Source organism: Scleropages formosus, chromosome 13 (assembly GCF_900964775.1).
Source record: "Scleropages formosus chromosome 13, fSclFor1.1, whole genome shotgun sequence".
NCBI lineage: Eukaryota > Metazoa > Chordata > Actinopteri > Osteoglossiformes > Osteoglossidae > Scleropages > Scleropages formosus.
In genome coordinates this window covers 22,002,441-22,016,121 of record NC_041818.1, presented here as the reverse complement: position 1 = coordinate 22,016,121, position 13,681 = coordinate 22,002,441, and the positions used below count along the sequence as shown (strand labels likewise).

The 13,681-nt window shown below is 41.6% G+C and overlaps 1 protein-coding gene across 2 annotated transcripts; it reads left to right on the top strand.

Annotated features, from left to right (window-relative positions):
- The first annotated feature begins 91 nt into the window (after window positions 1-91).
- On the top strand, window positions 92-12,903 carry hdac8 (histone deacetylase 8). 2 transcript variants are annotated; one of them, XM_018733281.1, is made up of 11 exons: window positions 92-265; window positions 613-665; window positions 1,698-1,828; window positions 2,910-3,051; window positions 3,905-4,017; window positions 4,818-4,895; window positions 5,343-5,451; window positions 6,222-6,394; window positions 6,624-6,718; window positions 8,920-9,025; window positions 11,913-12,903. In XM_018733281.1, exons 1-11 carry the CDS (start codon window positions 152-154, stop codon window positions 11,933-11,935), a joined length of 1,137 nt encoding a protein of 378 aa, XP_018588797.1. In that variant the 5' UTR covers window positions 92-151; the 3' UTR covers window positions 11,936-12,903. The 2 variants fall into 2 exon arrangements, with proteins under 2 accessions (XP_018588797.1, XP_018588796.1); XM_018733280.2 differs by lacking the exon at window positions 11,913-12,903 and having other exon boundaries at window positions 8,920-10,825.
- The last annotated feature ends 778 nt before the right edge of the window (window positions 12,904-13,681 follow it).

The following is a 13,681-nucleotide window of genomic DNA, read 5'->3' as shown; positions in this document are numbered from 1 at the left end:
TGAAAAGAGAAAATTAAAGCTTTTTCACCTTTTCATTTTCCTAAGGGGCACTTCGGAAAGTTTATCAGGTGACACCCGAACATAACGCACCAGAAGTGAAGGAGTTCGGCTGCACTGCAGTTTGGGGGAGTTGCGGGTCTTTTGCATTTAAATGAGTAATAAAGACGGTTCCCAAAATGACAAACCTCCCGAACCCAGTGTGGTTTACGTGCACAGTCCACAGTACATCGAAACCTGCGACTCGTTGTCAAAAGTGCCCAACCGGGTAAGGAAACGGGTGGGATTAGCTAGCTAGCCACAGCCGGCTACCGAGCGGAAGTCTCCTACCACCATGTCAACATCATCTGCGCGCTATGGCCAAAAAGTGACAAATCCATAAAAATCTGAGTCTGCGCTTCAGTCTTTGGCCAGGGAGAAACCCGACCACCGTTTTTCTCTTTTTAAAAAAAAAAAAAAAAAAAAAAAAATTTGAAAAACCTATTTAAAAAATCACTATGACTATTCAAATAAGTTAAATTTTTTCTCAATAACAATTATTTAGCTAAATCTGCTGGACGGGGGCCCTGCAGTGAGTGGGTTAAGTTAGGGGTGTTCTGTGTGTGTGTGTTTCAGGCCAGTATGGTGCACTCTCTGATAGAAGCCTACGGTTTGCTGAAACTCATGAGGTAAGAGTCTCTGCAGGTGAGGTGGGTTTCCCAGTGAAGTGTCCAGGACACCACAGTCTCTTTATAAAGTATTTTTATTAGCACTTGTCATTCAGTCTTTGCCAAATGTGTCCAGATAAGTACTGAGTCCTAGTCTGATGTGAATGCTTATAAAATAGTAGTGGAAAAAGTCATGATTATTGTTGCTATTATTATTATTATTATTATTATTATTATTATTATTATTATCTCTTGGGTTTTGTGTATAGAATGGTACAGTATTTGGCCCAGCTGAATATATTCTCTCGTTCTGAGTTCTCTGACTGTCAGCTGGCATTATTGTTACTACTGTTACCATTATTTATTGTTATTGCTGTCATTGCTCCTATTGTTATTTACTGTCATTGACACTGTTTTGTTTCTCGTTGTTTTGTTTGTGCAGTATTTCTATTGTCCTTGCCCATAGTCTGTGGAGAAGCATTCAGGAAGATTTTCATGATACATGTACATGGTACTTGTATTTATGACAATCAACTTGAAACAACAACTTAATATATTAGAACTGCCACTTAAGTACCTTGATCAAGGGTTTTACATCCAGAGTGGAGGGTGAACCAGCTCAGATCTATGTCTTTTACAGCACTACCTCCTTTAAGAATACTAGTCACTTCTGGTGGGAGTGTACCGGTGAAATCTGTCCCTTTGTAATTGGAATCCCCTGGTTTGAATCCTCTCTCCTGCCTTAGTATCCTTGATCAAGGTACTTACTCTGAATTGATACAGTAAAATTACACAGCTGTATAAATGTGTAAGTCATTGTAAATGGTTTCATTTACAGACCAAACACTGAAAGTTGCATTGAATAATATTGTCAGCGAAATGAATAATGGTAACGGTAATAATTTTGCCAGGGTCAGAAATTAGCCCTGATTTTATCAGAGTGCTTTTATGATTCATGTCTTATTTAAAGAATCCACTGAAATGTTTTTCTTTTTATTGAGTTTTTATTTTATTGAGCAAATGCTTTCTCCAAATTATTTCTCTTTTTACCAGAGTGGTAAAGCCCAGAATAGCCACCATAGAAGACATGGCAGTTTTCCACACGCACTCTTACCTTGAGCACCTTCACAAAATTAGCGAAGAGGGAGACAACGATGATCCTCAGTCGATTGACTATGGTTTGGGTGAGTAAAGCAGTCTTAATACACAATCATGGTGAGTTTGCCTTTATAAGAGAGAGAATATAAGACAAGATGATAGCTTGTGAGGTTTTTATGTACACGTGGGCTCAAAAAGGTCTGTCTGAATTGTATTTGAGGTTTATATATTATATATATATCAAGAAATCAACAGCAGCAAGGCTGTATGGTTAACTAGGCTGGATCATTGACAGCATATTGTTAGCTAGGTAAAGTACAAGATGGGATCTTTAATGTCAGCACCTAGGGAGGTTTCGTTAACTGAAACCTCCCTTGACACTTTACATAATCACTTTATAGTTTCTATCAGCATGTGTCATTTATAAAGACATAGAATCTCTACAGAGTTACCAAACACAGCAACGCTCTCAAATACCCTATTGTGTAGATTTTTCAGTGCTCTTGGCCCAGTCAGAAAAAATGTAATAAGCCAATGCTGAGAAAATAAATTTGTGTTGGCGGCCTTCCCTAGACTTTTTGTGGTCTCTCTCGGACACGCACTTTCAAAACTGTTCTTCCACGTATGTGTCAGCAGGCATGAGGCATGTTGCCCAGAGAAGGCAGCAGGCTCTGTTGATTCTGGATAGAACGTGAAAGCCTTTGGCCCACATGTCTCTGAATGAAATGACCCTGTCTTCATCTGGTCCCTTGATACCCTTTCAGTCTCCTCCACTTTATTTCTCTTTTTCTTTTGGCTTTCTCTGTTTACCCTCTGACTTACTTCCCTGTTTTTCTCTGTCTTTTTTTTATCTCTCTGTTGTTTACTCTTACCTCACATTTAAATGAGAAAATTCTTGATTTACATTGTTTTGTTTGTAAAACCAGTTGGCATACAGAAATGTGTAGTTCAAACTACATACTATTTCTAATACTGTGCCATAATATTGAAATATATTAATGCAGTAAAATACCTTAAGGTAGTTTAAAAGACTTTTTATTCCTTCATCCCAAATGATACCCTGTAATGTGTTTATTTTCTGCAGCTTGGTGTTACTAAGCACTATACAACATTTTGTTTGTTCAGTCAATTTTTAACATTTCCGACATAATTCCCTTCACTCACCAGGTTATGACTGTCCAGTCGTTGAGGGCATCTTCGACTATGCAGCAGCTGTTGGAGGGGCAACACTGAGTGCTGCAGAATATCTTCTTGATGGGAAAGCCACCGTGGCCATCAACTGGGCTGGGGGCTGGCACCATGCTAAGAAGTAAGACCGTGGGGGGGGTGTTATATCAGTTGTTGTTGCTATATATTGCATTGTCGTTATATATTGACATCAGGCTACAACAGATGTGTAATGTCAGATGCAGTAGTTTAGCTTTGTCTAGTGTTTTTGGCCACTAGCTCCATTACATTTTGTGAGTCAAACTGTTCTGTCATACCAGGTGTCTGGGTGGTAAACAGATTGTTTAGACCTCATTTGTGTCTGCCTCATGTACATGTGGTTTTCTACCACAGCAAAATTTTTCTCACACATAAACAGGTGTGCGTTCAGAGCTCAAGCAAAGCATCTGGGCTTTGTTCTGTGACTGATTTTGTCCCAGTGCATTTCATGCAATTTTGACTGTAAGAATAGATTCTGTGCACTTGAAGAACTGTGTTTGCTGTAGAAACATGGTGCCATGTTCTGTCCATTTAGAGACTTATCTGTGGGATCCTGAAGAAAGCACACAGTGCTTCTCTCTTTTATGGTGTCATTGGAAATGTTTTCCTCTTTCAGTTTGTTATGTCAGGTACCATACCAGTGAAAGTTTCGAGTTCACTTGATGGGAGCAATTTTTTCCCCCACAAGACATTTAGCGAACAAGATTGATCAGGAAATGGGTTTTCATGTTTTCCCAGCTCTTCTGCGGCAGTTTCTAGAGATGTATGGCACTTATGTGTTACTTTCCTTTCACTCTTCTGCCAGGTTTATCTCATACAGGTTTTGCATGGGTGTACTCAAACTTTTGACTAGTATATAACGTGCTCTTATTTTTTAAACTGCTCAGTGATTAAAATTGTGTATGCATTGCAGCAATTAATGTTTTCCAACTTGAATGTGTTGTTTTTATTTGCAGGGATGAGGCCTCTGGGTTTTGCTATGTTAATGATGCTGTGCTGGGCATATTGAAGCTGAGGGAGAAGTATGAGCGTGTGTTATATGTCGATGTGGACCTGCACCATGGAGATGGTAATTTGCTCATGGTGACCAATCTCATCACTATTGAGGGATATAACCAATCACTTCAAAGTGCTATGCCATCTCAACCAATCTTTTTACAGCAGCTACTTTTGATAGCCAATCCTGTCAGAATAACAGTAATTCATGCAAATTGACTCAGTTGTAATAGACTATGGCTGTTTCACTGGGACAATATGATCAGATGCTTGTATTTGAATTATCTGCCACATTTTATTTGGTATTTATAAATTCATTTATTAATTTACATTTATTCATTTAGCAGACACTTTTCTCCAAAGCAACGTACATCTCATAGAAAATACAATTTGTGCATTACCTTAGCAGGAAGAGACATTTAGATGCAGATGTGTGATTCTTCAGCGCATTTTGTTTTCTTCACCATATGCACTGATGTTAATCACACAGGTAACTGCCTAAAACTTTACCAGTATATCGCTGATTCCTAATCACCTTCCTAGTAGTTCTTGTTTTGAGATATATATAAACATTAATATAATATATTAATTTAGCCAATTATTTTATATTTATTAAGTAATATACATCTCTGAGTAAACAAATGAATTTCACAGCAAAGAGTGTTAGAGATATATAAATGTCTTGAAAGGTCAACTAGTTTTATTATATTAAGGTTTTCTTATCACATCAAAGTATATGTGGATATGTATTTTAATCACCAGTTTGTGCTAGAATGTGAATCTGGTAGATTTGTGACAATGGTAGCAAATTGAGCCTTTCATTCTTGAGTTTTTCTTGTTTCTTTAAGTAGCCGAATGTTTTCATCTTTACAGGGGTAGAAGATGCGTTCAGTTTCACGTCCAAAGTCATGACGGTGTCCTTTCACAAGTTCTCCCCTGGCTTCTTCCCTGGTGAGAATTGATCCCATTTTGATGAGGAATGTGGAACAGGGACTGTTCAGGGCTTGGAGCTTCCACACTGTAGGTCTTGGTAAAATGCAGTATTCCCATTATTATTGATTCTGCCTTTTGTACAGCTGGCTACTTATATGAAACAGTTAAGGTTAAGTATTTTGTTTAATAACTCTTGGTATTAAATGAATCTAAATTATATCTAACTGCTAATTGGACACATTTATTACATTTATATTTATTCATTTAGCTGATGCTTTTCTCCAAAGCAACTTACAGTATTAAGGTTACAATTATTTACCCATTTATAGAGCTGGGTAATTCTACTGGAGCAATTTAGGGTAAGCACCTTGCTCAAGGGTACTATAGCCAGAGGTAAAGATCAAACCTGCAACCTTTGCATCCAAAGGCAGCAGCTGTCCCGACTGGAACACTTTGCTTTTACAGGTACAGGTGACGTGCATGATACAGGGCTGGGCAAAGGCCGCTGGCATGCTGTCAACGTCCCTCTGGAGGACGGGATCGGAGATGATCGCTACTTTCAACTGTTCACCAGGTCAGCATATGTACCACCATGCCACTTTGTGTTTTTTCAGGGTCTTAAGCATTAGAATACAGACCTCTTGATCCAATACTTCACCCTGCAATGTACTGTGTAGTAAAGGGGTTAAAACCAACAAATAAACATTGCTAGAAGCTTGAGTTGTTCTCTTAACCCTAGGTTTGTTTAAATGGCTTCTGCTGCCAGTTGCTTTCAGTGGTTCATATTCCTGAATAATTTGTTATGCTTTCAATTTTATTATTTATTATGATGACTTACATTGTTTTATTTGGCGACTTGCTATTGTATAAATTCAGTGGAAATAGTATTTTAATACTCACACCTACATACACACACTTAAGAGCAATATAGAGTTATCAGTTCACCTGAAACATGTCTTTGGGAGGAAACCGAAGCACCGAGAGGAAAGAGAAGATGCAAACTGCACACAGCCAAATTCAAACCCCCATCTGAAGCCATAGCCCAGGAGATGTGAGGCACCAGCTCTTATCTAGTGTGCCATTGTGCATCCCTGGTACTTCTCATTGTTCTGTTTTCTAAGCCACACAGTAAAGCCTGGGTACTGGTACCTGGGTTCTGGTCCAGTTGCAAGAAGACACTACACAGAAGCAGTTCAACGTTGTGTTGAGGCAGAGCACTGTAGTGTAGTCACGTTAGTGTGTGTCAGGGCTCCCATTTCTCTGTCCCCAAGTGCCTCAGTATTGCAGTTTGAGAAAGAGGCCCTAGAAGCCCAGGCTTTAACCTTCTCTTTACTTTTAATTTAGTGTTCTGCAGGAAGTGCATGCTGTGTTCAACCCAGAAGCAGTTGTGATGCAGCTGGGGGCAGACACCATGGCAGGAGACCCCATGTGCTCCTTCAACATGACGCCTGTGGGTTTGGGCCACTGCCTAAGCTACGTGTTGCTCTGGCAACTACCCACGCTGCTGCTTGGGGGAGGTGGGTATCTGTGTGTGTTGACACGTGCTTCTTTAACACCTCTGTCTGTCATGCGTTCACAGAGTACCGGGATGGCTTGCTGATCAGCCAATAGAGTAGTTGTTTCATGACTGTTATCTCACTACTCCATGCCAGTGGTCCATATCAGAGATACCAGTCAATCCTACACAAAGAAGCTCTTTTACTGACTGCTGTTCCTACTTCCTGTCTCACCTTTGCCCGGAAACAGGAGGCTACAACCTTGCTAACACTTCCCGATGTTGGACCTATCTGACTGGTGTTGTGCTGGGCAGAACCTTGGCCTCAGAGATACCAGACCATGAGGTAAGGACCAAGTGTGTCCCCACTTATAGCCACTGGCACTTATCCCACCCCCACCCTGCACTCCCTCAACACGTAATTTTATGTAATGAAAGTCTACCAAGGGCTTCAACACTGTGGTTCCCAATTTGTTTGCCAGCAGCTCACCACTTTGGGAGCTTTGCAGGGCTTCTTCAAAGGCACTCTTCAGTTGCATTTATTTATTTGTTTACTTAGGGGAGGGTAATTGTACATTTCCAGGTAATTCTCTTCAGAAAGCAATTGGAGCTTTAGTATAAGTGTATAACTTTGTGGGGTGGGACTGTACAACGACTGGTCGAGGCCTTTTGCCCAGACCACAAAAAGGGTCTTTTTATCGTTGGTGGGGTGGAAGGTCAGTGTCACGGCCTGCTGAACAGACGCTGTGTTTGTTTCTCTGGGTCCCGCCCGCAACTCAGTGCATGGCCCCTGACCTCATTAAGTCACACACATGTCAATAGAGCCACTTTGGCGGTCACAGAAGCCCTGCCTAATTAGGTCACAGTGTAGTGTTTGCACGCAGGTTCCTTCTGAGGGTCATCGACTGAGCACTACACATCTGCTGCGTTTCACCCTCACTTAGATTCATGCCACTGAACTAAACGAGTGTGGCATTACTGTGCAGTAATTTTGAAGTTATGTGGTCAGTATTCACCTGCTTCCCATATTCACCCTCATTAACCTGCTCTGTAACAAGGTCAGCATGCAGCTTTGTGTTTGACTTATTTTGTAGATTTTCATAATCAAAAAAAGTATTGAGGGAGGTCAGTTTAAAGGTGGCTTGCCTGGTTTTGCAGTGACAGATTACAGGTGGCCCACATACTACATGTAAGCCTGTAATTACCCAGGAGTTCTTGCCACTCCTCTGATCATTTGAACCAAGTTTCAAGCCTGACAATGTAGCTGAGCAGGAGTTAGACAACAGATACAAGAATAATTTTTAATGCTTTTGTTATGTAACTATGTTAAGCTGAAGATTGTGGCAAAGACTGTTATGATATCATAAGTAACGTGTTTCTCATGGGTAGTCAAAAGATGGAAAGTCCAACAGGAGAAGCTTTACGCATTTAGTTAACCATGTTTTACATTTGTTTCCAGTACTTTATGGGGGACATACTTATTCTCTACATTTACTTCTTCACCTGGGGCTTAGCTCTAATTGATGCCCTAGGTTAGTGGAGGAAAATAGGGGGGCAAAACTGGGGAATCTGGGGACCTTGCAAGAGGTTTTTGGAGATTCAGAAAAGGTTGGCAGGTGACAAAAAAATGCGGTGCCATTCTTGTATTTTGAGATGCTTGTGAAAACTCTTCCTGTGCGTTAGGTGCTCAGTGAAAGAATTGATAGTCTTACGTCTTAGTGCATACTCAGATGTCATGGCTCACCTGAGGACTTGCTTGGTTGTCTTCCAGTTTCAACATCTGTATATAGTTTTACTTTTTCGCAGAGTTGTTTTTTTTTCTTCAGTTTTTTTCCCCGCTTCCAGTTCCCAGCAATTGAGTTAAAAAACACTCCTCAGCTCCTTTTGTAGCCCCCAACAATTTGTTATTGTTCCTGAGACCTGGGCGTAGCAAGTCTGAACGGCTTGAGGTACACTGACCATGTAAGGAGACTGGACATCACCCCCCTCCTTTGCACAACTCTAGGCAACATGCACTGAACCACCACCATGGGAGGAAGAAAGTGAGGGCTTCTCACTGTTTGACTGTGGGTGGCAATGTCTTCATTACACCAGCACACTGTTTTGTATTTAACTGGGTGGCACAGCAAGTAGCGCTGCTGTCTCACAGCGCCTGGGTGGTGCGAGAGGCCGTGGGTTCGATCCCCACTCAGTCTGTGTGGAGTTTGCATGTTCTCCCTGTGTCTGCATGGTTTTCCTCCGGGTGCTCCGGTTTCCTCCCACAGTCCAAAGACATGCTGTTCAGGTTCACCCAAAGTGTGTGAGTGACAGAGAGAGTGTGTTCCACTGATGTATGGATGAGTGACCCAGTGTAAGTAGTGTATCTAGCAGTGTAAGTCACCTTGGTGAATAAGGTGTGTGGGCTGGTATCACTACATAGTATCCATTGTAAGTGGAAAAAGCCTCTGCTAAATAAATAAATGTAAACTAGTATAGTTTTTCTTCTTTTTCTTCCAAATGTAGCCTTTTTGCAGGAATGTAAACTTTTTCTTGCTTGTTCTGGTTCAGTTCTTCACAGAATATGGGCCGGACTACTCGCTGGAGATCAGTCCTAGCTGCCGACCAGACCGCAATGAGACCCAGCAACTGAACCGAGTCATCAGTACCATCAAAGGTACCGCCCATGCCAACAGCAACACATGTGGCTGCAGTTTAGAAGAGTTCCATACATGGCTACAATATGGGACCCATTACCGAAGCCTTAAAAAGCCTTGACAAACGTTCTTACTACTTTTCATTGATATTTATATCAAGGATAGTTTTAAGGGGCAGTATCCAAGTGTCTAAGAATCTAAGGTTGAGGAAATGGTGAGGTCTAAAGACAACAATCCAAGGCTGGACCAGAAATGATGACGGCACCAGAGCCAGCCCAGACTGGCATTAAGAAAGGACAAGTGTCCCACTTAGCTACTTTGCAAATTTTCATTAAGCCCTGCTCTTGTTTTATTTTTATACCTGTCATTTGGTCAGCATGAAGGGGAAGATCCAGCACCATCTCCTCAGACAGGAGCAAAGAATGAGATATATCATCTTGACTCCTCCATTACACACACCCGGACCCTCTCGTCTCGTGCCACACAAACCTTGGGTGTCGTGCTGAAAAGGAAAAAAGCAGGCAAGATACATTGACCATAGGACAGCTCTGACCTCCAGGAAAGCACTTCAAGGGGCAGGATTCTCAGAAGCTTGGTTTGGAATGAGACTTGGGTTGGTTGGACTGTCCAGAGGAGAATCAAAACCTTTGAAAGAAGTTGAGGGCACTCAGGAACATATGCTTGTCATTGCTGTCACATCTGCTCTGCTGCGAGTTCAGAGAGCCCTTATTTAGAAGTTAGATTCATTGATGCACTTCTGTGACCGGGACATTCCTCTCTTTTCCTCTCTTTTACTCTGCCTTTGGCATGAGGCGGAACTGGGCAGCAGTTAACCCCATCCCGGCTCCCACTCGGAGCGTACGCCATTGAAAGCTGTTTGGATTCCTTTATCATTCTTGTGTCATGTGAAGCTTGGAGACAGTGCTGAATGAAGCTCTGACAACTGAGAGCAGTTTGTAGGGACTGCAGGAAGTCACTGACCAGGACAGATGGACAGGGACAGAAGCAGAACTCAGTGACACAGTGGTACAGAAGCTGTGACACAGCTGCTGCAGACTGCATGGATAATTGTATTCATAATTTCATTAGAGTTGAGGCGGCAGGAAATGGTACTGTGCTGTCATTCTGTCGGGTTCCAGTGAAATCCTGTTTTGCAGTCACATCCTGTGTTTCAGCCACATGGATGCTCAAGAGCTTGGTGACAGGATTACACACGGGTTTTTACGGGTTGAAGGGGTCAGTGTACTGAAGTGGGCTAAATGTCAAAGAAGTAACACAATTGGATGGCCCTGGCTTTGTACTTGTACTGCAGGTGGCAGGTTGGTATGTGGAATACTGCTTCCCATGTCATTGTTTCATCTAAATTTAATTCCCTAGTTGCAAACTTTCTCTATTGTAAAGCCAGTGTATGCTTACTCCAAACTGAAGCCATGGATTAATTAATTGGGCTGTTAATTACTAGTCCAGAAATTTTTTTGTATATGGCTTCCATCTATGTAAAAGGTTGGCCAAGATGTTAGTAGATCTGCATGTGAGAAAGCTGACGGTACCAAATAATGGGTTTGGAGGGGATGGTTTATCACTGTGGTCACCCACCTCCCCCATGTCATCTGCCAGCTTGCAAACCCTTGTGTTCACCGCAAATGATTTGCATGGCCATCACTGCTGCACAACACAACGCTGTGCTGTATCAAAACTGCACTCCATATCTGGAGAAGATTTATGAGATTGTGAGGAAGAGGAGAAGTCAGAATGTAGAAGTCACAGCCTCACATGTTTGCTTTGGTTGACCCTGACTGGTGATTCAGCAGATGAACAACCGTCAGCTCTCTCCTTCAGTGTGGTCATAGTGCGAAGGGGAACAAAACAACAACCAAAGAGACAGTTACAACCTATTTGATGTCTAAAATTAAAAGTATAGTTTCACCTTCTATGGAGGATCCTACATGGGAGTTTCCTTATATCTTTATGAGCACTTTGTAAACTTTCATGATGGATCTCTAGCTTCTGGAGTTCTGAAGGAGCTTTAGGAGAAAGTACTGCCTCAAAGTATGCTTTGTAATCTGTAGCAGTGAGTTGACCCTCAGACTTGAACTGAGTGGATATCATATGGCACTGCTGACCTGACTCATCCAGGTAGGCTCTCTACACAGGAAGTCTGGAGTGCACAGGTGTCTTTAGTCTGTACAGGTGATGGTATCACCATTGTCTGACAACCCCTTCCCCCCCTTGCTCGCCTTTCAACACATTGTGACAAAGGTGTAATTGTTCATTCATGATGACGGAGAAGAGAGATCATCATTGGCTTAATTAGCATCGCTTTCGACGTGTCCTGGGAAAATTAGAACGGATGTGTTGGCGACACAGGCCTGTAACCCCAAAACCTGAACATTTTGCATATGATCGGGCATTTGAATATGTTTACATATCCATGCTGATCCCCAAGGAAATCTATGCTGATGCAGTTTGCATTTTTACAAAACAAAGTCTCCATTGCTGTCAGAAGTGGCAGCTCCCAAGAGACATCAACTGCATTAGAGCTTTGGACCATGGCTGTGATGGTTTTGTTCCTCAGGTTTTCTGAATAAACTGTCCCTGCCTTCCTGCCTTCCACTGCCATGGGCTAGAATCTCACAGAAACTGTCCTGCAGCTGCGATCAGCATCACCAATTTCCTTTGTTAAAGCTCTCCTTTTACAAACAGCCCATGATCCTCTTCACTGCAGGCATCTTTACAGCTTCAAGCTAATGTCTGTACTAAGGAAATTGGAGAAAAAGTGGTTTGCCATTAAAATTATGGGGAATGGATGAATGGATGGATGTTTGTATGACTTAGAAGTCTGTGCATTTGTGTGTACACAATTTAAACCCCCGTTTCTACCATTCCCCCTCCCCCATTTGTTTACAGGGAATCTGAAGAATGTACTTTAGGACCCGGTTTTCAGCTCACATTTCCAAATCAGGGAGTCCTAATGAAGACAGTATGTGGAGTCGACTGCCAGAAGGGAGCCTTTGAAAACATTGCTTGAATGTTTCCAGGGATCCTTTTAATGGGGGAAAAACTAGCGCAATAATGTTGTTTGAGTCCTGTTTTAGTCCTTTCCTTTTACAGTGATGGAATGGGACTTTTTGTTGACCTGACAGTCCATTCAAAGCCAACATTTTGAGTCAAACTTGTACAAATTGGGAATGGAAATATTCTGTGGATCTTACACAGCTGAAATTACACAAGTAGCTGCAGATCTTCTTTGATAGCCAAACTATAATAGCAATTCATTTGTGAAGATGATACCTGATTACAGTTCCAGATGACATGAGAAGATGTCTCCATACAAAAAGCTGTATGTGTACCATTAATGAATGATCCACTGGTCATGGGTTTCATCACTACGCATCAGACACTTGTGGTACTAAGAGTGCCAGCCCTAGACTGGGAACCTGACAGCCGTGATGAATGCAGGACTGTAGGAGATGTCAGCCGCACAGAGGCCCAGGTGTTTGATAGGTGCGTCTCAATGTAGTCCTGATGGACCAGGGTGTTGGTACAAAACCACATCACGGTCTAGAAAAACTGCCTACACAACCTTTTTTGACTTCAGATCACTCAGAATAGTCTTTTAAACTACCTTTTGTGTTCTTTTAACTTGTTACTTGCTGTAAATAAAAATGGTTATGTTTGATTTTGTGGTTATTGCAAACGTAGGTGGGAGTGGGTGAAACCAAGGAAACAAATCAATCTGTAGAGTGGAAAAAATACGGTTCAGTAATGTGTGGATTACTGTTGGATCCAATCCAAGAATCAAATCTTAAAATGCAGTTTATCAGTTATTTACTTACCTCAAGAAACCTGTTGACTTAAGACAGATTTTCAGAAAGACATCACAGTATAATTGGTGAAGACTAACACAGCTTACCACTTTGTTATGTATATAGGCTCATTCCAGTTGGGTATGGGTGTGTGTCATGTCGATAGTTGGTAAGATACACCAAAGTAAGTAGAAAATGCACTGAAAAACAGATATTTAGCATTTCTGATTGATATACTGGCTTTCATTGTTACAAACATGTCTTATTTTCTTTAACTGAATCTTCTAGCTTGACTGTTGTGAAAAAGTGACTTGCATTTCCATGTCCAACCATTAACTGGCAGTAAAAACATACCCAAATAGGGACCGACTTGATTAACAATTTTCCTTAGTGTTAACAGCTCATGTCTTCATCAGCATCAGTGACCAGTAACAAGATGGTGAATGTTACATGGCTTTATGGACAGAGTCAATCTGCATTCAGTAGGACTTGCAATATCTTGGAAACAACATGTTAATTTTCTGTGATTTTAGGTTAGTTTTAATTTTACCATAACTTGAAGTTATTAAAAAAAATTGTAAAAGGTGAAAAGTCATCGGGGGATGTGATGGCGCAGCGGGCTTGGGTGTGTCCCCTCTCCCTCCAACCTTGTGCCCTGTGTTGTCGGGTTAGGCTCCAGTTTGCCGCGGCCCCACTCGGGATAAGCAGTTTCAGACTGCATGTGTCTGTGTGTGTGTAAAAAGTCATACAACATTTTTTTAACCACAATATTCAGGATTTGAACCTAACCCATAAATAATTTGAGGGACATTTGTGTTATCACGCAGAAATCAGTTGCATAATTACTAAGAAACCTGAAAATGGCCAGAA